At 38.4% G+C, this 21,972-nt stretch overlaps 1 protein-coding gene and 1 long non-coding RNA gene across 5 annotated transcripts in view; both read right to left on the reverse strand.

Annotated features, from left to right (window-relative positions):
* The window catches only part of LOC122451518, a 7,357-nt gene extending 7,048 nt beyond the window's left edge, over positions 1-309 (reverse strand). The window contains exon 1 of the long non-coding RNA XR_006272426.1: positions 7-309. This is a non-coding gene — a long non-coding RNA (uncharacterized LOC122451518). The remainder of the gene's footprint in view (positions 1-6) is intronic.
* Positions 1-21,972, reverse strand: part of CYRIB (CYFIP related Rac1 interactor B) — a 148,394-nt gene that overhangs the window by 52,867 nt on the left and 73,555 nt on the right. For 3 of the 4 annotated variants that reach the window (XM_043484495.1, XM_043484498.1, XM_043484501.1), the window contains one exon: positions 550-589. In XM_043484495.1, the coding sequence (XP_043340430.1) occupies positions 550-589 (40 nt within the window). Of the gene's footprint in view, positions 1-318; positions 338-549; positions 590-21,972 lie in introns of all 4 variants that reach the window. The other variant, XM_043484500.1, reaches the window with a different exon arrangement.

Genomic DNA, 21,972 nt, shown 5'->3' on the forward strand with positions numbered 1-21,972 from the left:
AAATACCTATTAACTTGCTATAATTGAAACAATCCCAGGATTGTAAATGGTTGGGTTCTCAGGACCCTTTACCAGCGACTATTTACTGTTGCTGTTGCGTTCTTTACTTTCACCATCTTATAAAAGGACCAGAATCCATTGTAGGTAGAATTCTTGTATTAAGAAAGTATGTAAAAGTGTCTTTCCTTCTAGCTAGCTTCAAAATATACACATACATTTTATTTCTAACCACTAGAACTATGGCTTGGACTTTTCCTGCTCAACTATACTGGTGATAGCGAAAATGACTTAGAAAGGAATTCAAGGAAAAACACATACCTCTCCTATTGAAAGGAAGCTGTAAAAAAAAAGTTCCAATTAATCTACATTACTTCCCATTCTAAGCCAGAAACTAAACAATATAGGGTATTTCCTAGAGACATTTTTAGCAGTTCAATAATATGCACAGAACATTTTTCCTTAAATTATGTTTAGCAGATATCATTTTTCATTTAAACCATAACTTTTCACGTGTATTTGAATAATCATTTCCCCCAAAGACATATTTACCTTCAGCCAGTGCTGGTGATTCTGTTCGTGTCCCTCTTATCTGTTTAAAGAAAGGAAAAAGGAAGACAGTCTAAAACATTATTATAATTTAAAACAAAGTTTAATTTTATTAAAACTAACTTTAACCACAAAGTTCATCAATGCTATCATATATCACATGTATAAGCCATATCCTTCCCCTCTTGAGTTAACTCAACAACTATTTATGGAGGACTTACTAAGGCGTTATCTTAAGCCCTGAGAAATATCAGTAAGTGATATACCCTAGTTGTCAACCTCAAGATATTCAAAGACAAACAGGTGTACCAAGTACTCAGTTCTCATCATAGCTTATGAAGCAGGAGGTTAACAAGAGAAAAAAAATAAATTCTTTACTCAGATGATAAGAGAAAAAACTAGCAATTCCTCCTTATTCTTGTAAAATTATCAAAAGAGGCATGTTTCTATATTCTTATCAAAGTTTAAGTTCAGCTTCAATGTATTAGAAAATCAGTTTTACTATAAGTACTAAGATCCTTATATTCCATGACAATAATGACAGAGGCACATCTGGCTAAACTCAGTGAACCACAAAGTCCTCTCAAGGACTGGTTTTACTATTTCAAAGCCTTATTAAATAATTTTAGGTGAAATAAAGTTTTCAGAATGAATTTAACTTTGCAACTACGAACAACTATAGCCATATGACTAGCTGAATTCACATAGAATGAGGGGAAACATTTGACTAATGTAACTAACCACTTTTATGAGAAGATTTCTTTCCCTATTTATCTGGTACAACCCAAGAGTCCAAGATTAACAAATATAACAAAACTTCCTATGTATAAAAAATTGGTAGCATCTTGAGGGAATCGGGCACAGTTTTCCCAGTGGTACATGATCTGACACACTCTTCCCTAGGTAGAAATGTGATGCTATCTCTGACAGAGTAAAAAAAAAAAAGGAAGAAATAAAATTATACATATATAGGAACCAAAAGATGAACAGTAGATTGGCAACCTTAGGGTCCACTGAATTAAAAGTTCTGATTCTAGGGGAGAAGGGAAGGCACTTCTGTCAGGAGATATAAGAAGAATTCTGAAGCAATAACCAACAGGAGAATAATGGGAGAGGGTCCTGTAAACTGACCCCTCACCATGAGGACTCATGGCAGCTCCTACACAACAGACAATGTACAGAGAACCCAGGGGATGGGACTGAGGCTGCCAAGCCCACTGACAACTGTAAATGGACAACTATCACAACACAGCCCAGAAAGCATAAAGTAACCACAGGCGCTGATCCCTCGGGGAAGAAAGTCTGGGTCACTCCACCAGGAAAATGCCTCAGCCTGTTGAAGGGTGCTGGCTGAAGGTGAGGACAATCTAAACTTAGTAGTTGACTGAACTAAAGAACGTCATTCCACTAAGCCTGCTGTCATAAGTCTAAGGTAGAAACTGTGGTCAGCCACCATCTTGAAAGCTTAGTAGTAGGTGGAACTAAATAGCAAGCACCTAATGGTGGGCTACACAGGACACCCTCCCGCCCCGCCTCTCGTTTTTACTCCAGCTGAGGCGCCTCCCCTTAGCGGCTTGCTGCACTGGTGGGGCTCACTTCCTGCTCAGAGGCTTTGCAATAACAGACGCCTACAGGAACTCTTAGGCCATCCTGAGTCATAATGAACCTGGAAGTATGAAGGTGTTAATACCAAGAGCCTGGGCAATCACTGGCCATTGGTGAGATGAAGTCTGGTAGACAAACACCCTCCTCCTCCCACCAATAGGCGTATTCTTCATATCTTCTCAGGGGGCTTCTTCAAGATCAAGCCCAAATGCTCACAGAAGTGACCAAGTCAATAATACTCCCTTAGACTGACTTTCCTTTTCTGTTTCACTTGCCCTAGTTCTCCAACTTATGTTTCTCATTAACACTTCCCCTAAGAAATCAACTGTCTGAAGAGTCCCTGTCTTGGGCTCTGCTTTAGGAGGTGAAAACAGGTCTAGACACTTGTCCTTCAGGACACCACACCTCCTTTCCTTTCTGTCCCACCTCACTGGATGCTCCCTCTTCATCTCCTGTGCTGAACTTTTTTGAAATCCCTGGATGCTGACATGTCCCAGGACTCAGTTGCAAGTCCTCTGCTCTCCTTGTGACCTCATCCTATCTCATAACTTTCTGAATCTAAATTCAGCAAAATCTAAAACTTGCTCAAATTTATTTATCCAGTCCAGACACTTCTCCATCTCTGCACTTTCATAGCATTCCCTACTCAGTATCTCCACTAGGATGTCTTAACAGATAGCTCAAACTTAACATGTTCAAAACTGAACTCATCTCACTCCCCATGCCTGACCTACCCGCAGTCTCCCCCATCATTTGATGACACTTCTATCCTTACAGTTGCTCAGTTAAAAACCTTGGATTTCTCTGCAATTACTCTTTCTCACATATCCCTTTTCAACTGAAACTCTCACTACCTAAAATCTGCCTCCTATCTACTCCCTGTTGAAGGTTGAGCTGCATTAACAGTATTAGATCTACTATTACTTCTGTATTCAAGAACCTCCAGAACAGGTGACGCAAAGTGAGATGCTGAGATCGTGTTGGAAGTCCTAACTGGGGCTTCGTCTATAGATTGCCACAGCTACTAACATGTCAGGCTAAAAATGCAGGTGATCCACTGCTAGGTACTCATATAAAACCATTTTGAGATGTTATGAAGTAATTGAGTAAGTTTTGGAAACATTCAGTAGGCCAAAATAAAGAGTCTGAGGGCTGTATTTGGTTGATGAACCATCAGTTTGCCAACTTCTGCTTCAGAAGTTTGTACTGTTTCTAATTGCTGCTATACTATTAATCCTTAATCTGCTGTTATACTTTCCTCGATCAGATAAGAGATGAACGGGAGCTACTTATGTTCAAAGCCTAACCACTCTGGTTTTTCTCACAAGCTCCTCGTGGATCAATGCTACTACAAATGGAATGAATAAACACATTTTTGCTTTTCCTGCCAAACGAAAACTTCCTTCCCTAAGACCTATTGCAGCCACCCAGAAATAAAACAAGTGGTTTGGCTGGCCACTTGCATAAACCACAGAAGAAAAACCAGTGCCACTTACATAACACCATGGGGGAAAAGCTCTATTGATTCTGTTTAATTCTTAGTAAATCATGAAATAATAAAACACCTGTAATTGTTTTCACCCTTCGAAATCAAACGTCAAGTCATAAGTAGTGAATATTAGATAATATGTAAATTAGACAATCTTTTATCTATAAACCTAGAGGTTCTTCAAATAAGTGTTAAAATTTCTTTGCCTCCAACAAAACATAAAATAGAAGAGTTATGACTTCAGAGCATTGTCAGCCACATTTACAGCTTTGCAGTATTTCAAATGATGGTACATAAATCTAACTGCATTAATAAATGGTGTTGAAATAACCCCATGGAAAAGTCCAACCTTTTCCACCTAGGTTGCAGTTCTCCTCCACTTGGGTATATGATAAAACATAACTGAATTCAACTTTTTTAAGTTCCCCTTAATATACACAGAGCAATTTAAAAAGCTATCTTAGAAAAGAGCACTTGAAATAAAGGGCCTACTGATTATACTCACAGATCAGACAATATTACAAAAAGTGCATTATTACATAATTCCAACAAATATCTGACAAGTTTGAAATCTGAGAACTTGACAAGGTATTCTGTGTCTATTTGAGAAAAAGGAAACATGGTAGTCTATAAAAATTTTCTAAGAGACAGAATAACAGGTGAGATGGATCCATCCTACTCATCAGAAATTAAAATTTTTTGGCCCTGGGTTAGATATACAGTGAGGGGGAGAAATCAGAAATTAGAATAAGTCCAACTGTATATACATGTTTAAAAAAGAAAAAAGCCAACACCAAGTATTTATCACAAAGTCTTTTTATGTATATACCACTAAAAGAGATACCCTAGGAGATACTATGATGAAAAAAATTGTGCACTCTAAAAATGTCTAGTCTGAGTATAGCAATTAAAATATTTAAGGTGAAAATGAGCATCATGAGAAACAGCTACACAGAGTGCTGCAGCAATCACGGAATTCCAGCTAGGAGTAGAGCCTGGAAATCAGGTAATAGGAAAGATTTTATGACGCTATGGAGCTCTGGTAGCTGAAGCAGATTTTGGAAAATGAACACAATCTGGGCAAGAAGGAAAAGAAGGTATAAGGTATAAAAAGAACATTCCATGGGAGGAATGTATAATCATCACAGGGCAGTGAAGAAAGAAAACTTAATAAACTGTGATGAAGTAGTTCCACACTGAACTAAGATACAACCTTCCCAGCCTACACAGACTAGACAGAGACGAGTTTAAGCTCTTCCAGAACCAGACACTGCTGCGCGCACTGGGGTGGCGTGGGGCCTCAGCACCCGAGTCCAGGCACGCCTCCGGCGCTGCTGCGCTTATACACCAGGGGGCGCTGCTCCAGTGCGGCGGGAAGACCCCGATCCCCAAACCCACCCACGACCCCAAAGGTGGCATTCCTGTGCTGCGCCTGACATACAGATGTGGCCCTCTCTGCAGAGGACAATCTGAGGGGACCGCTGCTCCAGTGTGGCGGGAAGACCCCGATCCCCAAACCCACCCATGGCCCCAAAGGTGGCATTCCTGTGCTGCGCCTGACCTACAGATGTGGCCCCTCTCTGCAGAGGACAATCTGAGGGGACCGCTGCTCCAGTGGCGAGAAGACCCCGATCCCCAAACCCACCCACGACCCCAAAGGTGGCATTCCTGTGCTGTGCCTGACATACAGATGTGGCCCTCTCTGCAGAGGACAATCTGACGGTACCGCTGCTCCAGTGTGGCGGGAAGACCCCGATCCCCAAACCCACCCATGACCCAAAGGTGGCATTCCTGTGCTGTGCCTGACATACAGATGTGGCCCTCTCTGCAGAGGACAATCTGACGGTACCGCTGCTCTAGTGTGGTGGGAAGACCCCGATCCCCAAACCCACCCATGGCCCCAAAGGGCATTCCTGTGCTGCGCCTGACATACAGATGTGGCCCCTCTCTGCAGAGGACAATCTGAAGAATTACCCTGGCTACACCCAACACAAATCTTTGTTGATATAAATTAAAATGTTTTATGATATGTAGAGGTCTTGATACCTAATGCCAAACTGCTTTACAAAGATACATCTCAATCTATAATGCCATCAGAACCATGCCTCCTGGACATGAACTTCATTGTTTGAAAAGTAAAAGGTGTGCACCACAGTGTGTTTCTGCACATGCACATACAATATGGTGCCTTCTTTCACAGTGTTTTTGTTGAGCCACTAAATAACATTGACTCTTTTTACTCTGCATTTGTAAAACTAGTCCTTTCTCGTTTTTCTATCAAGGCCTTACTTATTTTTAAGAGGATCACTGTCACTTTTGAATTCCTAGTTCAGACACTGTATATAATAAATGCATATGATAAAGTTAGACACTGTCTTCAAAAACGATCTACTAGGCTGCCATTTCATACGCACTTACTGTGTTTGAGACACACCGTGCATGATTTATTTCACTGAAGACTAACAATCTAATCAGATTAAAATTATTTGCCTCTTTTCCTTGATGAGGATTTAAAGGGTGAAGTAGCTTGCCCAGAGTCACAAGAGAGGGAGACGGGAAGGGAGGCAGGGAATGAGCGGGAAAATTATTTTTCAGGAAACTGTTCAAGCAGTAAGTTATAATATTCCTCTGTGTAATTGTGACTTTTTGTAAAGTAAATATTGGGTTGGCCAAAAAGTTCATTCGAGTTTTCCTGTAACACCGTATAGAAAAACCTGAACAAACTTTCTGGGCAACCCAATGTTACTTTCCCATTAACATCCTCTGTAAAATTACGACGATTCCTTAAATAATAAACCACAGCAGCATAACTGGAGAGCCTGAGGCAGTAGCTTCATAAAGATGATCACTAGGCTTTGGGAATGTTGTCCAGAAGCTTCTCACTGATCTCCTGGCTGCTGTCATCACCAAGCCCTGATTACTGGACTTTCTACAATGGGATTTCTCTAAGACCGAAACTCAGCTATGTTTTGGAACACACAGCAATAAACATACTGTAAGATGCATTTGTGGACAACAGGTACTGTGATCATGCCAACCTAAAGATTCTACAGGCTTAAGTACATTCTGTAAAACAAATACATAACCTATTTTGCAGTTGCAAAAACTCAAATTCTTTAAAATAAATGCTTGTTTCAAAGAAAAGATAGGAATTTTTACTGTGGTTCACTTACTCTACTTCATATATTCAAAATTCATCATAAAATTTACACATATGATTAAACTTTAAAGAAATTATAATTAAGAAGAGTGATAATAACAGGCAAAATAAAAAAATTACAACTCTATATATAAAGAAAATACCATTTTCCCCATGGACAATTTTGGAAAAGATCAAATAAATATCTATTCATTTAATTACACAGCCTCCTAAGAATATACAGGCTCCAAAATAATCAGTCATTGTATTAGCACTGAAATGACCATCCTTTCCAGCTTCTTCCCTGCTTCGTCACCTCCCACTACCACCCCTCCTTCCACTCCTAGCCCTACTCTGAACTAAAAAAAAAAAAAATTGGCTCATCTCAGAAAAGCAAAGCTGGGTCAGAAAACCTAGAACTGTTTTTCACCACATTAACAGATGTAAGCAAAAAGGACTGACATATGATCACGTCAAAGATGCAGAAAGAGCTTTTCATGAAGCTATACTTGCAATTAAAAAAAAAAAACAAACCTTAGCAAAGTAAGAATAGAAAGAATAAAAGATATCTACCCTTACCGAAGCCTATAATAAACAGTCCTTAATGAAGAACTGTTAAAACATTCCCTTTAGAATCAAAATGAGACAAACATGTCCACGATCAATACTTCTACTCAACACTGTATGCAGGGCCTAGCCAACTTTATAAGAGAAAGAGATTAAAGGTTAAAAAAATTTTAAGGAAAAAACAATTCATGAGTTTGGCAAGGTAACAGTATTTTTATCAACATGAAAATCTCAACTGCATTTCTATTTTCCAGTAAAAAGAACAAAAGAGAATTTTCCCCACAGACACAGTTCACAATAGCAAAAAGCAATCAGTAACTAGGAATAAACCTAACAAAAGCTTTGTAATTTCTGCATGGAAAACAATCATAAAACTTTAAGAAAGCCATAAAAAAATGTAAAGACATGTTTATAAATAAGAAGACAATACTGTAAGAAATGTCAATCCTTTCTAAAATCCACGTTAATATTCAATGCATTTCCAACCCAAATCCCCAAAGTATTCTTTTTACATAAAAAAGCAAAAATCAAAAAACAGTCAAAATGCTCAAGGACTCAAAACAAGACAACCTGCTCAATCAGATATCAAGATATAAAATGAAACAACAGTAATTAAGACAGAATGGAATTAACACAAAGACAAACTGGCAAATGAAAGCATAGTCAAAAAGCAGAATGCACAGTCCAGGAATACATATGGACCTTTATGAAGAGGAAGCAAATCCTGAGGGACTGCACTGCAGATCACTGGGGAGAGACTGCTGCATAAATGGAGCTAGGGTAATTAACTGTTCATAAAGAAAGTAAAATCCCTATCCTATACCACAGATAAATCAATTCTCATGGGATTAAACACTTTAATTTGAAAGGAAAAACCTCAAATTTTAAAAGAAAATACAAAAGTGGTTCTTTATAATCCCAAGGTAAGAAGTGAAGTGAAGTCGCTCAGTCGTGTCTGACTCTTTGCGATCCCATGGACTCTAGCCTACCAGGCTCCTCTGTCCATGGAATTCTCCAGGCAAGAATACTGGAGTGGGCTGCCATTTCCTCCTCCAGGGGATCTTCCCGACCCAGGGACCGAGCCCGGGTCTCCCGCACGGCAGGCAGACGCTCTACCGCCTGAGCAAGCAGGGAAGCCCCGAGTTACGGAAGGAGAGCACAATGTAGATAAAATATTGGAAGTATTAACCACAAATGAAAAGCCTGATAAATTTTATTCTATTAGCATCAAAAAATTCTGCTTATTGACACTTTAAAGAAATTGAATATACAAACCACTAAGCTACAGAAAGCTATTGATGACATATATAACAGATAAAGGATCAGTATCTAATATGTAAAGAACTGCTAAACTCAGTTAAGAGCAAGACAAATAAATCAATGAAACAATGGACCACAGTCATAAAGTGGCGTTTCAATAAAAAGAAACACAAAAGTTAAATCCTCAGTCTTGATGTTTATAAGCTAAAACCACATGAAATATCATTTTACACCCATGTGATTAGTAAAAATAAAGAGCTTTAACAAGAGTGTTGACAAAAATGTTTATCAACAGGTACTCTCAGATACCCAGAATGTGGGATTATCAATTGATAACCACTTTAGGTGATAATTAAGTGATTATCAATCACTTTAGGAAACATTTGGCATTATCTTGTTAAAGTGAACAATCCTACTCTCAGATATATACCTAGAGAAACTCTTGTATAGAGAAGCACTATTTGTTACAAAGGAAAAAAAATAACAAAACACTGCAAACAACCTACATGTTCAATGATAGGAAAATGAATACACTGTAGTTTTTTCACACAATGAAAATTTACAGAGCAGTACAAAGGAGCTATAGTCACCAAGAAGGATATGGATGAAATTTCAGAAACGATGAACTCATCAGAAGTCTTAAGAAGACTACATAGTGATTTTCACACAGCTCAAAAAAGGCATAATTAAAATACATATATTTAGAGACACAGACAATTGTGATTTTTTTAAGCTATAAAAGTGATAAACACATAATTCAGGAAAAATATTTTCCTTTAGGGGGCAGCAGGGAGACTGTACAGAGAAGGAACAAAGCAGCTTCCTAGACCTTAATCAGAGGTGACTTCATGAACTTTCACTTTATGCTTATTAACAACTTATAACTTATTTATCTTTCATATATGAAGTGTTGAAGCACATTATAAGATGGTTCAGGTAAAATGATTCTGTAAATTCTTGGTCTGCATGTCACGCTTATGCTGATAGGAAACAAGCATGTTTTCTCCTATCAGTGTTAAAACAACGAATCTACACGCAGAGCACAAAGGTGAATGGTACAATTTACTACTCTTTCAGGAACCTGCGCCACTTTCAAAATAGCAGAAGTTTTTGAGATAAGCCTTGTCTCCTTCTAAGGTGTTTACAGTAAAAACCCCTCTTTTCTCCATTAGAATAATCAGAATCAGAAGTTGTTCAATTCAGAAAAATTCTTCAGATAGATAGATATAATATACATGCACATTCATCAGCTAATCTGTTATGAAGACCAAGACATTCTTTGAATACAGGTCATTTCTAGAGTACTGAAAGTGATTTCCTGCATAGCCTACTGAGATTTTTCAAGCTCTCTGTGGTGAAGGACAGCTGTTTCATTTTTAAATTTTCCACCCATCATGATGGAAAGGGAAAAAATCCAGAATACTAACATGCTAGAGTTAAAAAAAATAAAGAAAAAAAAAGTTTTAAAAAGACTTACAAAATACAAATCCCAATTCTCTGCAGATTGGCAACAGTTTATGAACTAGAGCTGGTTTACAAAGCATAACATATAAAGCATGAACTCTGGAGCCAGACTGTCAGGCTTAGCTCCAGACAAGTTAATCTCTCTCTGACTGTTTACCTCTAGAGGGGATAACAAACAGTAATACCTACTTCAATGGGTTATTGTGAGGAGTAAATGAATATATGCTTAGCACTGAGAACAGTCCCTGACATACAAGTAGCATGTAAGTGTAAGCTGATGCTGTTGTTATTATTGTATAAACCATACCCACAAATACATGTTTTCTAAAACATCTGGCTGCCTCTTTAAAATGTAATGAGAAATGAAGACAGTAAAAACAGAATGTTTTATATGTTTAGTTTCATAACTTTGTACCCACTTTTACATCATTAGTGCCCGATGACAACCCCTCTCACAGCCCGTCAGTGATCAGTCACTGTGAGCGTCTGCTGTCCAGGTCACACACAGACAGTCACTGTGAACGTCTGCTGTCCAGGTCACACACAGACAGTCACTGAACGTCTGCCGTCCAGGTCACACACAGACCGTAAAGCACAGAGGTGGGTTTCCTCCTTGTCTCCCAGCGACAAACCGGTGGGACATTTTACAAAAATGGACAGCCAAACAAGAGAACTTGCCAACAAAGATAAAATTACAGTGAAGAAACAGAAGTGGTAATATCGGAAGTCAAACTGTAATAGAACATAAGTGGGGTTATAGAAAAAAATAGCTGACTCCAAGAATGCTGACACTTGTTGCCATGAAGGAGACTAAATATGTAGTCAGAGGAACTCTGTGCAGACAAACTTATCAACATGAGTGAGGAAAGTGGTCGTGAAGAAAAGGACAAAGATGTCCCACAGGAAGTGATGCCAGCAAAAAAAAATTCTCATTGAAAGAACTCATGGGTGTGTCTTATGACACTGAGAAGGCAATGGGTGAAATGCTGGAAGCTGACCCAGACCTACAAGTATGACAATTTGGCCAAGGCATAAAAATGATACTCCATATTGCAAGCTATACCACAAGGGGGAGGGAGGCCTGGGATTTCACACTTTCAACTGCAGCAAACACTATAGATCTAACCCATGTAAAAACACACAAACACCAAAAGGGCTGACCCACACTAACAAAAGAAAATAGCCTTTCAGAAGCAAAGAACACAACGTCCATCCACTCATGTCCCTTTCTACAACTGGCTGTTCACTGAGTACCTCTGAAAACCACACTTCACAGTAACAGAATCAGAGACAAGTCCACCATTGGAAAATCCAAAGTCCCAAGGCTAAGTCCACTTCTTAATTTTCTCTAGCCATTTTTCCTACTGTTGGAAATATACAACATAATCAACTGTTTAGCAGCAATATCCCCAGAGTGCCAAATATTGAGATAATGCTCTACAAAAGTATGTATTTAAGTACAGCGTGTTCTCAAACTTCTGGGTCTGAACTGCAATACCACAAATTTCAAAATACAGAGTTATACTGAGTCATCTATGCAATTTTTTAAAAAAGCTTTATTCCACAGAATGAAAAAAAAAAAACAATCTATGCAAAATAAAACTAGGAACCACTAATAAAATCAAATGTACACAACTCACTCTTGAAATTGCTTAATCCTTACATAACATTAAAGATTAAATGAAGTAACTGACAAATTCTGGCTGTTGTAAAAGGTACTTTGTGTTGCTTACAAACAACATAAGCCAGTGCGCCATTCAGCGTGGGCTGCTGCAGCATGCCGTGAACCAAGCCAGGACTAAAGACCTGATCATGCTGGGCCTGTGAGCTTCAGAGAGAAGGTCTGTGCCTGGGATGTCACACTGTGCTCTCCTAATTCCAGAGAGTTCTATGACCAAAACAAACATTTAATCATCTTCCCGACAAAAATACAGATCCACACGTAAGGTAATTTGACAGAAAGAAAATCTCAGCTTTTAAACTTGAAGCAAGAATCTTAAATCTCCCAAAGTTTCAATTTCTTCATCTATAGAAAGGACTATAATGTGTATTCATGAAATTGAGCAACCCAGAAATAAAGTTCGAGGGGCACTTATTCCACTGTCTGGCTCTTTTCCCCAATCTTAACCTGTCAACATTAGGCCAAGAGCACTCCCGCTGCAGAGATGCTGTCACTGCCGTTCTTGCAGTTTTCAAGGTCCAAAGAGTTTAAGCAGCAACAGAGGTTAGAGTTTCTGTTTGTCGATTCAATCTTTATTGTGTCCCCAGCGGTGCTTGAGATATGAAGAAATAAGCCAGTCTTTATCCTGAAAGAGGCTAATGACTTCCTGTGGAAATGATACCTGCATATGTGCAAAGTAACAAGTCCTTAACAATTCTGCCCATACTACATCACTGTTACAGATCACAATTGCAATAGAAATTTAGAGACAATTCCACAAGAATCCTTTTTCATGGGCCCCATGACACGTCACATCACTAGTGGTAATGTCTGGCTCTCTTCCAGGACTGAACCCCTGTTCACTGTTATTGTATCTCTGCACTAAGAACGATGCCTGGCACACTGCAGCCTCCAACGCGTAAATGCTGGCCGAGTGAGTGAATTAAGCAAGCATGATACATGATTTAAGGGGACCTGAGTAAATGCGACTTATTTAGAGTTATGGCCTCATAAGATTGGCTGTTCTGCCAAAAAGATTTCTTTAGGAAAATGAGAGATAAGGAGAGACCATAAAAAAAAAAAGTAATGGGCTAACTAGTAAAATTTAGAAAAACCTGTTATTTCCCCTATTTAAATTAATAAAAAAGATGTTAAATAGAACACTCTCAAGTGGCCATCATGGTTGTATAGATATTGGTTCTTCCAAGCTAACAGAATAATTCAATTGCAGCAAGCAGATAACCACTCAGAAGAGATACTGTATGCCTGACATGTAATATTACTTCACAACTATCTGTCTAAGAAGCCATCAAACCGTAGATTTTTTCAAAATCATTAAAAAATGCTTTGTCACACAATCTTCTTTAAAAAAATAATGCTAACCTGTTTAGCAATGGCAATTTGACAAAGATTAGAAAAGGACTTCCAACACCAGATTGTCACATGCAAGGCAGAGTATATACTGAGTAATATAAGACCTGTCCTCAAGAAGCTCACAGTCTGTGAAGGCAGGTAAATAAATTACGACCATACAGTGTAATTAAGTACAATGCTACACTATAGAGCTCTGTGGATAAAATACTTTAGGAAAACAGATGAAGTAATTGAATTATGCCTAGAGGAAAGTGTTAGAGAAAGCTAGAGAAGTGATGACCTTTGATTTTGCCTTTTATGTTTAGAAACACTACCACCACTAACAACTTCCAAAGATATTTTTTAGATGCCCTGAGCGCCCTGTCTCATGCATCAAACCTGGACTGGCAATCTATTTCACATATGGTAATATACATGTTTCAATGCTATTCTCTCAAATCATCCCACCCTCACCTTCTCCCACAGAGTCCAAAAGACTGTTCTATACATCTGTGTCTAAAAGAAGCATTTTAAATGCTATCCACCTGATTCCTAATAAGGGGCACAGAATAGATTCATGTAAAAGTCCTTAAGAAAAAGCTTTGTTAAACTGAGACTGAGGCAACATCAAGAATCCCACAGAACAATAGATAAGATTTTTCAGTCACACTAAATAACAAACACTACGCCAATTTTTTCAACAATTATTATCCTATTTGCTATGCATGTTTAAACTTTAATGTTATTTCCACTTATTGCAGAGTTTAGTTAATTTCAGATATTGACTATTCAAGTCTGAACTTACAACAAGGGGGAACATATCAAAAAAGGACACATACCTTTTATTGTAATTATTTCACAATATATGGAAATCAAATCATCATGGAGTATGCTTTAAACTTATGCAGTGATGTCTGACAACTATTTCTCAATAAAACTGGAATAAACAAAGAATAAGGGGAAAAAATGCACTACTCTAAAAATTAGTCTTTAATGACCAAAGTGTGCGTGTGTGTGTGTGTGTGTGTGTGTGTGTGTCTTAAAGCTTTATGTTTAAAACACTGTCCAAACATGCTACACATCCTAAGATAAAACTGATTTTTTTTTTCTGTATCTTCTCTTTAAAAAAAACAAAACAAAACCTTACATATCTTACAGCTTTTCTCTTAGGAATGAAAGAAGCCATATGATATCTAACGGATTTAACAGATACAAAACATCAATACACACAAATACAAAAGCATCACATCATACAGCTTAATTTCTCAAAACAGCTGGTAATTTCTTAATGGAATTCTGTTTTTCCTAATTTCAAGAGGCTTTGCAGAGATATATAAGTGGAAAATAATCAATATTTCCACATTTTGGCATACTCGTGTTGCCTATTACGCAGTAAAGAGGAACTGCCATAGCCTGAAATGAGTCAACATATACACACACCATTTTGTGGTACATGCTCAGAGTGCTCACAGCACTGTATCTGCGTGTTACTCTCAAACATTCGTATAAACACAAGAAGACAAATCAATAAAATAAAACTTCTCCAACCTATGCAGAGAAAAAAAAAGCTAGTACTGTGCTATCTTTATTTTCTAAACTCCTTAAATGATTTAACAGGTTAATATCCACAAACCAAATGAATGCATCATTGCAACACAATAATTAATTGCTGTAATTAATACTTTCATATCATCAGTAATTTTTATGTACGTATTTTAGACTGAAAAAACAAACAGAAAAAGCTGGTAAGCACCACTTCAAATGAGGGATCAAACTCAGTATAATCGAGAAATGTGACAATCACTGTATGCCTTCTGATGTGACACATGGGGACATTCTCAATACAACCCTCTATAAAATACTTGTCAAATATGCTGTACCTCAATCTATCTATAAGGAGACATAAAACAGAAAAATCCAAACTACAGAACAACTTCTCAGACCGCCTGCCTGGGTGGGAAGGAGCAGGTGCGTGCATGCCCAGCTGCCCAGTCATGTCCGACTCTTTGGGACCCCATGCACTGTAGCCCACCAGGCTCCTCTATCCATGGGATTTCCCAGGCAAGAATACTGGAATGGGTTGCCATTTCCTCCTCCAGGGGATCTTCCCAAATCAGGGATCAAACCTGTGTCTCCTGCATTGGCAGGCGGATTCTTTACCACTGGGGTCAACAAAAAAAAGCAAGAGTTCCATTCATGTTAAATGTGCCAGGTCAAGGGCCTCCAAATGGAAACTCAGAGAGTCACATGAGCACAAGTGTGTGGGTCACGGAAGGCCAGCCCACAAACACTGCACCTCCACCCCCATGGCTTCCGACCGATCGATCCAGAGAGGGGCACCTGAGGGATCACTGGCAGCAGCAAGAGCCCAGAGCCGGCGTCCCAACCAGACGATCGCCTGGGCCGGGCTTTCCTGGGGCTCGCCCTCCTTTGACGACTGCTCAGGCTTTTTGAGGCTGCATTCCTAGTCTCTCTGCCAGTTTTGTCAGTTACTTGCCAGCCTCCCAATACATTCCTTTTCCATCCAAATTACCCTGTCAGTTTCTGCAAGCTGCAACCTAAGATGCTTGAATGAATTATAAAGAATATTCTGGACTCAAATACAATCCTAACTATAACTTCCTTCCTAATTTAAAGCCATTCCTATAAATAAACACATCTTAACTATGTTACAAATGTAACTCTGAGATGCAGACTGTAAAGATCTTATGAAATTAAAAGTGACATAAATCAGCTTTTTGAGACATTTAAGAGGTGCCTGTATTACTAAAAATAACTAAAAAAACTTTAAGTTTCAAAGTACAAAATTTGAATGCTAAAGTATAAGCACATCCAGAAAGAAGAAATGACAACATCCAGAAAGAAGAAATGACAAAACACCAAGAACATTTTAAACTGTATCAATCAAATAAAAAACTAAAATAGCTTTCCAGAAAAAGAAAACTGATGCATGTTTTGAGAAAATAGGAACACTAGAATGGTACTGGTTTTTACAAAGTGTTTTCCCTGGGGTAAGAAGGCTTCTTTCTCCTTTATGAAAACCAAACCGTGGGCTTCCCTGGTGGTTCAGTGGTAAAGAATCTGCCTGCCAACACAGGAGACATGGGTTCAACACCTGACCTGGGAAGATCCCACATGCCAAGGAGCAACTAAGTCAGTGCACCCCCCAGCCAAAGAAAGCTCCAAGAACAGTAATGAAAACAATTCTCCACCTGCGTCTACCTTTTCTCTAGATCCCTACTTCATGCTTCCTCACTAAAAACTAACACATAAGTAAAACTACTTTTCACTGTTTCTGAAAAGTTTTCACAATTCAATTCAAAACTGAATTTTTAGCTATATTAAAAGCTCACACTTCTTACATTCTTGATAGTAGTATCCAGTAGTCATTTAAATCCTCTAATCCATTTGGTATGCTAAAGAAGTACATTTAGAGGAAGTAAAACATATGTGAAGGGGAGTAAGAACATTTAAAGCTATAGGAAACATCTGCTTCAGAGGAGGAAAGAGCACTAGTAATATTTGTGAGTACCTATGTGTACCATGAATTTTGCTATAGACCAAAATCTCTTTGGAAAACACTAGAAAGCAGATGATGCTACCCCTTTTATGAAAAGTAAATGACAGAAATTAACCTAAAAAACTGGTTTACTTACCTCATGTCAGTGCTAACAAGGTTTTGATTTGACTCAAGTACAGATCTGCCTGGCCCTAAAGGCAGTGTTTTACCCCCAACAAATGTCTCAATGGGCACATTCTTCTTATAAAAATTTGTTTTCACTGATATTTTTCTTATTAGAAAAACAACAGCAACCATTACCCCGAACAAGCAGAACCTGTGGGATGTAACCATAAAGTAACTTTCTGTTCATTGCTGTCCTTTAAAGTTATTCTTTGGAAAAAAAAATAATAATAAAGTTATTCTTTGGTGATAGTGCCCCGAACCTTTATTATGATTTTAGTCATTTTCAAGTTATAAAAACTGAGCTTAGAAACTGATAGACCCTGTTTAGTACCGTATAATTGTCAAAATTGTCATTCAAGGTTACAGCTTCTCCCCTATGCCCGGCTCTGCCTAAGGCAGGCTGCTGTTTAGTCGCTAAGTCGTGTCTTACTCTCTGAGACCCAATGGACTATATACCCTGCCAGGCTCCTTTGTCCAAGGATTTCCCAGGCAAGAATACTGGAGTGGGCTGTCAATTCCTTCTCCAAAAGCAGGCTAGCAGGCATTATTAGAGGACTGCACTTTACCCCTCTTCCTTCCACCTTAGTAACCCTGGGTGAGGCAATTAAGGGTCCCTGTAGGACATGGGCACTCTCTTAGCTCACAAGGGCATAAAGCCAACCTGTGAGGAACTGCTTCCAGGATCCTGGGACGCTCTCAGCCACTCCAGCCCTTTGAGATCTCTCACTGCATTTCCTTGATGGAGAACATGCAGCATGCTCGTCTAGTCCCTGCTCCACTCCACACCACTTTGTTCCAGCGGGCTTTCTCTCACTGGTGGCCCTCACAGGATCCACAGGAACCACGCAACCCTCGCCCCAGAGAACAAGGACCCACACAGGTCCTTTTCGTGTGCTGCCAGAGCAAACAGCCTCTCCTTCACCCAGGCATGCGAGAGACAGACATCAACCCGCTGTGTCCACGAACCAAATCAATCGCTGAGTAAGCTCTCCAAGTCACCCCAGACTTGGGGTGGGGGGAACACTGAGATGGGAGCGGGAGTCAGAAGAAACTCACATCAACCGCTTGGTTCAAAAACTCTTCCAATTTCCAACTTCCTGAATCTTTATATACCGACAGATGGGATAGGTGTTAGAAGTTACAAGATCCGTTTTCTGGCTCTTTCTCTTGTGGGACCTGCATTGTGTTCTTACAACTCATTTCAGAAATGTGCATCTACTGACTTAGAGCTCAACTCAGAACAAAAGAGCTTCATTGTAACATCTTATTACATAATATAGTTAATATTTTTTTCTAAAATTTCAACGAAAAGCAGGAAGAAAAATCTATAATCCCACCAGTTAGTCACTGCTAACTGGTTTTCATTCTGTAGAGTCTAGTTGTCATCTGAAAGTTTCTTATTTCAAGTTTTAACTTTTAAAAATCATGAAAAAAGCACTCATTTATATAATTTCATTGAGCGATCCAGTTTCCCACATAACCTAAGCATGACATTCTCAGACGAGATTGGGCACATTCAGGGTGATACGGCCATGGACTAAGCATGACATTTTCAAACACCAAATTTACACTGAACCAACCAATGTGCGCGGTGGCTTTTTGAAACTTGTCTGTCTATGTCACTCTCCAAAGTCAAAACCTCTTTAATGGCTCCCTATTTCCAAAATTAAACTTCAATCTTTTTAAATGAAGCATAATCTATATGGTCTCCTACATCTGTAACATCTCTAAATGTGACTTTAAAACATGTATTCATCATAGAAAAATCATACTGCAAGAAAAAATGTGAATGTCAGAGGAGTTTCTGATCATGGAAGTGGACCTACACTCAGACGAATTTGGTCAGCTCCAATTTGGCTACTGAAAGTAGCGAAGGACCCAGCTTCATCAAGTCTACGAGGCTGAAATCACCAAGGACAAAAGCGCAAATATGCTACTCCTCTATAACTCAGTAAAAACCAAGCCTGCAGCAGGGACCAGCCCCCACATGACTGCAAACACAACTAGCACTGCACAGACACATGTAATTTATTGGCTCCACACTGTCACAACTGCCAAAAAGTTTACCTAATACTTAACAGGAGATTTCTGCAAACTAAATTTATTTAAAGCTGGATCTGGGGATTAATTTCTCAAAGTTTCACACATAATTTGCCATCCATTCACAGAGCACACATTTAAAATTTTGTTTGAAGGCCATCCTTCAGCAGATGAGTGAGAAATACATTCCATTTAACATGAGACCAAGAAAACAACACTCATAGTTCTTAGCCCAAAGCATCTTCACTCTTCTCAGAAGTTTATGTCAGTAAAAACTCACAGAATTTAAAAAGTGCCTGAAGGAAGAAAAATAATCATTTCTCTCCTGAAGTTGACAATAGAGGCATTCACTCAGAAAGTACACAAGAACAAGGAGTGTGGGCAAATACTGACACGTCTCTATGTATAATTGCAGAGGGTGTGTGTGCACTCATACAACATGCATGTATGTGCAGAGGTGTCTGGAGACACGTTCACCAAAACAGTGACCACTCAGATGATGATTTCTACATTCTTCTTTTACTTTTCTATATAGTTTCAATATTTAACAGTGTTTATTTTTTTACAAGAAGAATGCTATATTATTATGGCATGAAAACCTACAGTAATCAAAATATGTGGTACTGGCAGAAGGAGAGACATGCAGACCGATGAAACAGAAATGAGAGTCCAGAAATAAAGCCATATATCTATGGCCAATTAATAACCAACAAAAACACCAAGGCAATTCAACAGGGGGAAAGGATAGTCTCATCAACAAATAGTGCTGAGACAACTGGATAGTGATATACAAAAAGATGAATTTAGACATCTTCCTCACACTATACACAAAAGTTAATATAAAATGGATCAAAGACCTAAATCTAAGAGCTAAAACTATTAAAAAAAAAAAAAAACTTTTAGAAGAAAACAGAGTAAATCTCATGACCCTGGATTGGGCAAAGATTTCTTGGGCGCAGCACCAAAAACACAAATCTAAAAAGAAAAGAGAAAATGACTCTGTTAAAACTCATAACCCTTGCAACTCAAAAGAGACAATGAAAAAAATAAAAAGACAATTTTTCTTTGTTTTTTTGTCCCATTGACTGGGAGAAAATACTTACAAATCATGTATTCAATAAAGAACTGGGATCCAGACTATGTAAAGAATCCTTACAACTCAGACAATCCAATTAAAAAATGGGCAAAAGATGTGATAAACATCTCACATAAAAGATAAAAAATGGTTTTAAAAAGATGTTCAACATTAGTCATTAAGGAAATGGAAATCCAAACCACTGTAAAGTATCACTTCACACTAACTAATAAAATTGTTATAATCCAAAAAGACAATGAAAAGTGCTGGGAGGATTTGGAGAAACTGAAACTCTCATGTGGTAGTCTAGATAGAAGTTTCAAAAATAAAAAATTAAACACAAATTTACCATGACCCAGCAATTCCATTCCTAGGCATCTACCCAAAAGACGTGAACACATACAGTCACACAGATGTTCATAGCAGCATTATTCACAGTGACCAAAAAGTAGAAACAATCCAAATGTCCATCAACTTGTAAATGGATTAAAAAAAGTAGTGTATCCATATAATGGAATACTACACAGCAACAAAAAGGAATGAATTCTTGGTGCATGCAGCTGACACTTGAATGAGTCTGAACTGCATGGATCCACTTACACATGGATTTTTTTCTAATAAATATGCAATACAGTAAGTACTACACAATGAGGTTGGCTGAACCTAAGAATGCAGAACTGAAGATACAGAGGGCAGACTGTAAAGTTACAGATTCTCAATTGTGCAGAGGGTCAGCTACATAGTTCAAAAGTTAGCTGTACTCAAAAACACAAACGGTCTTCAAAAGCATCATGTTAAGCGAAGAAAGTCAGACAAACAGAAAAGCATGTATTATATGGTTTCACTTACAAGAAATGTCCAGAAGAGGAAAATCTATAGAGATAAAAAGTAGGTAGAGCAGTCTCCCCTTATCGAAGGGGGAGATGCTCCAAGACTCCCAAGAGAGGCCTGAAACCTCATATATACATAAAACCTCATACATAAAAAACCATCCATACATAAACCTCATACATAAAACCTACATACACCCATGTTTTTCCCTATATACACATACCTATGATAAAGTTTAATTTATAAATTAGGCACAGTAAGAGATCAACAATAACAATTAATCATAAAACAATCACAACGACATACTGTAATAAAAGTTACAGGCATGTTGTCTCTCTCACAGTATCTTACTGTATAAATTTAACCCTTTTCCCATCTTCCCTAAGAACTTATACACCGTGGTCGTAACTTTTGCAGTTTGAGGTGTGACAGCAAAACAGCATAAACTTCTTTTTCCTTCTTCACAATTTCACAGGCAGATTTGCTCTTATCTTAGATCTCAGCAACCTCAGAAGACGAGTTTTTCTTTCTTTCCTTATTAAGTCAAGAACTTTCACCAAATAGTTCCAAGCAGTCTTTTCCAGTATCCTCAACTAACTCATGACAAGGTCACTTAAGAGTTCCCATTTTACAGAAGGTGAGGGAAAAGAGTGTGTATAAAGATTAGGCACAGTGAATTAGTTAAGAAGCCCTGATGTACAAAAAATGTGACCTTGCTTCAAGGGGGTAACAAGTGCCTGGGATAGACTGTCTTAGGGCACCTGTTTAACCCATATTTTATAACTTGAGGACAGTTTCCTGTAATACTATAAACCAGTCACACTTCTTGGAAAACTGTTTTTCCGTCTCTCACTTGTTAGGCCCAAATAAGATCTCAGAAGGGGTCTGAGAGACCAGAGGCCGTAAAAGGACTTCACAAAAAGCTTTGCTTGTATACCTAAACTAGGAATAAATTTTGAAGTGCTTAAATATTTTTAAAAACTATTTAAATGCATAAGCTGTCTACCTACCCAAGCTAGACAAATTGAGAATGGTTCAAAAAGCTAAATTTTATTTTAATAAAACTAAGGTAACACTATCGTGTTTTTTTTAAAGTTGCTTGTAAAGAAAGAACACTGACCATCAGCTAAAATGAAGTTCTTAAAAAACACACATGAAGCATGCTAATAGCCGACTAAGAAGGGCCAGGAACACGCATCAGAGCCCGAGCGCTGGCCAGCTGTCACCACGACACACACTGCAATGGACTGAGGCGCAC

The sequence above is a fragment of the Cervus canadensis genome, chromosome 12 (genome assembly GCF_019320065.1).
Source record: "Cervus canadensis isolate Bull #8, Minnesota chromosome 12, ASM1932006v1, whole genome shotgun sequence".
NCBI classification, from domain to species: domain Eukaryota; kingdom Metazoa; phylum Chordata; class Mammalia; order Artiodactyla; family Cervidae; genus Cervus; species Cervus canadensis.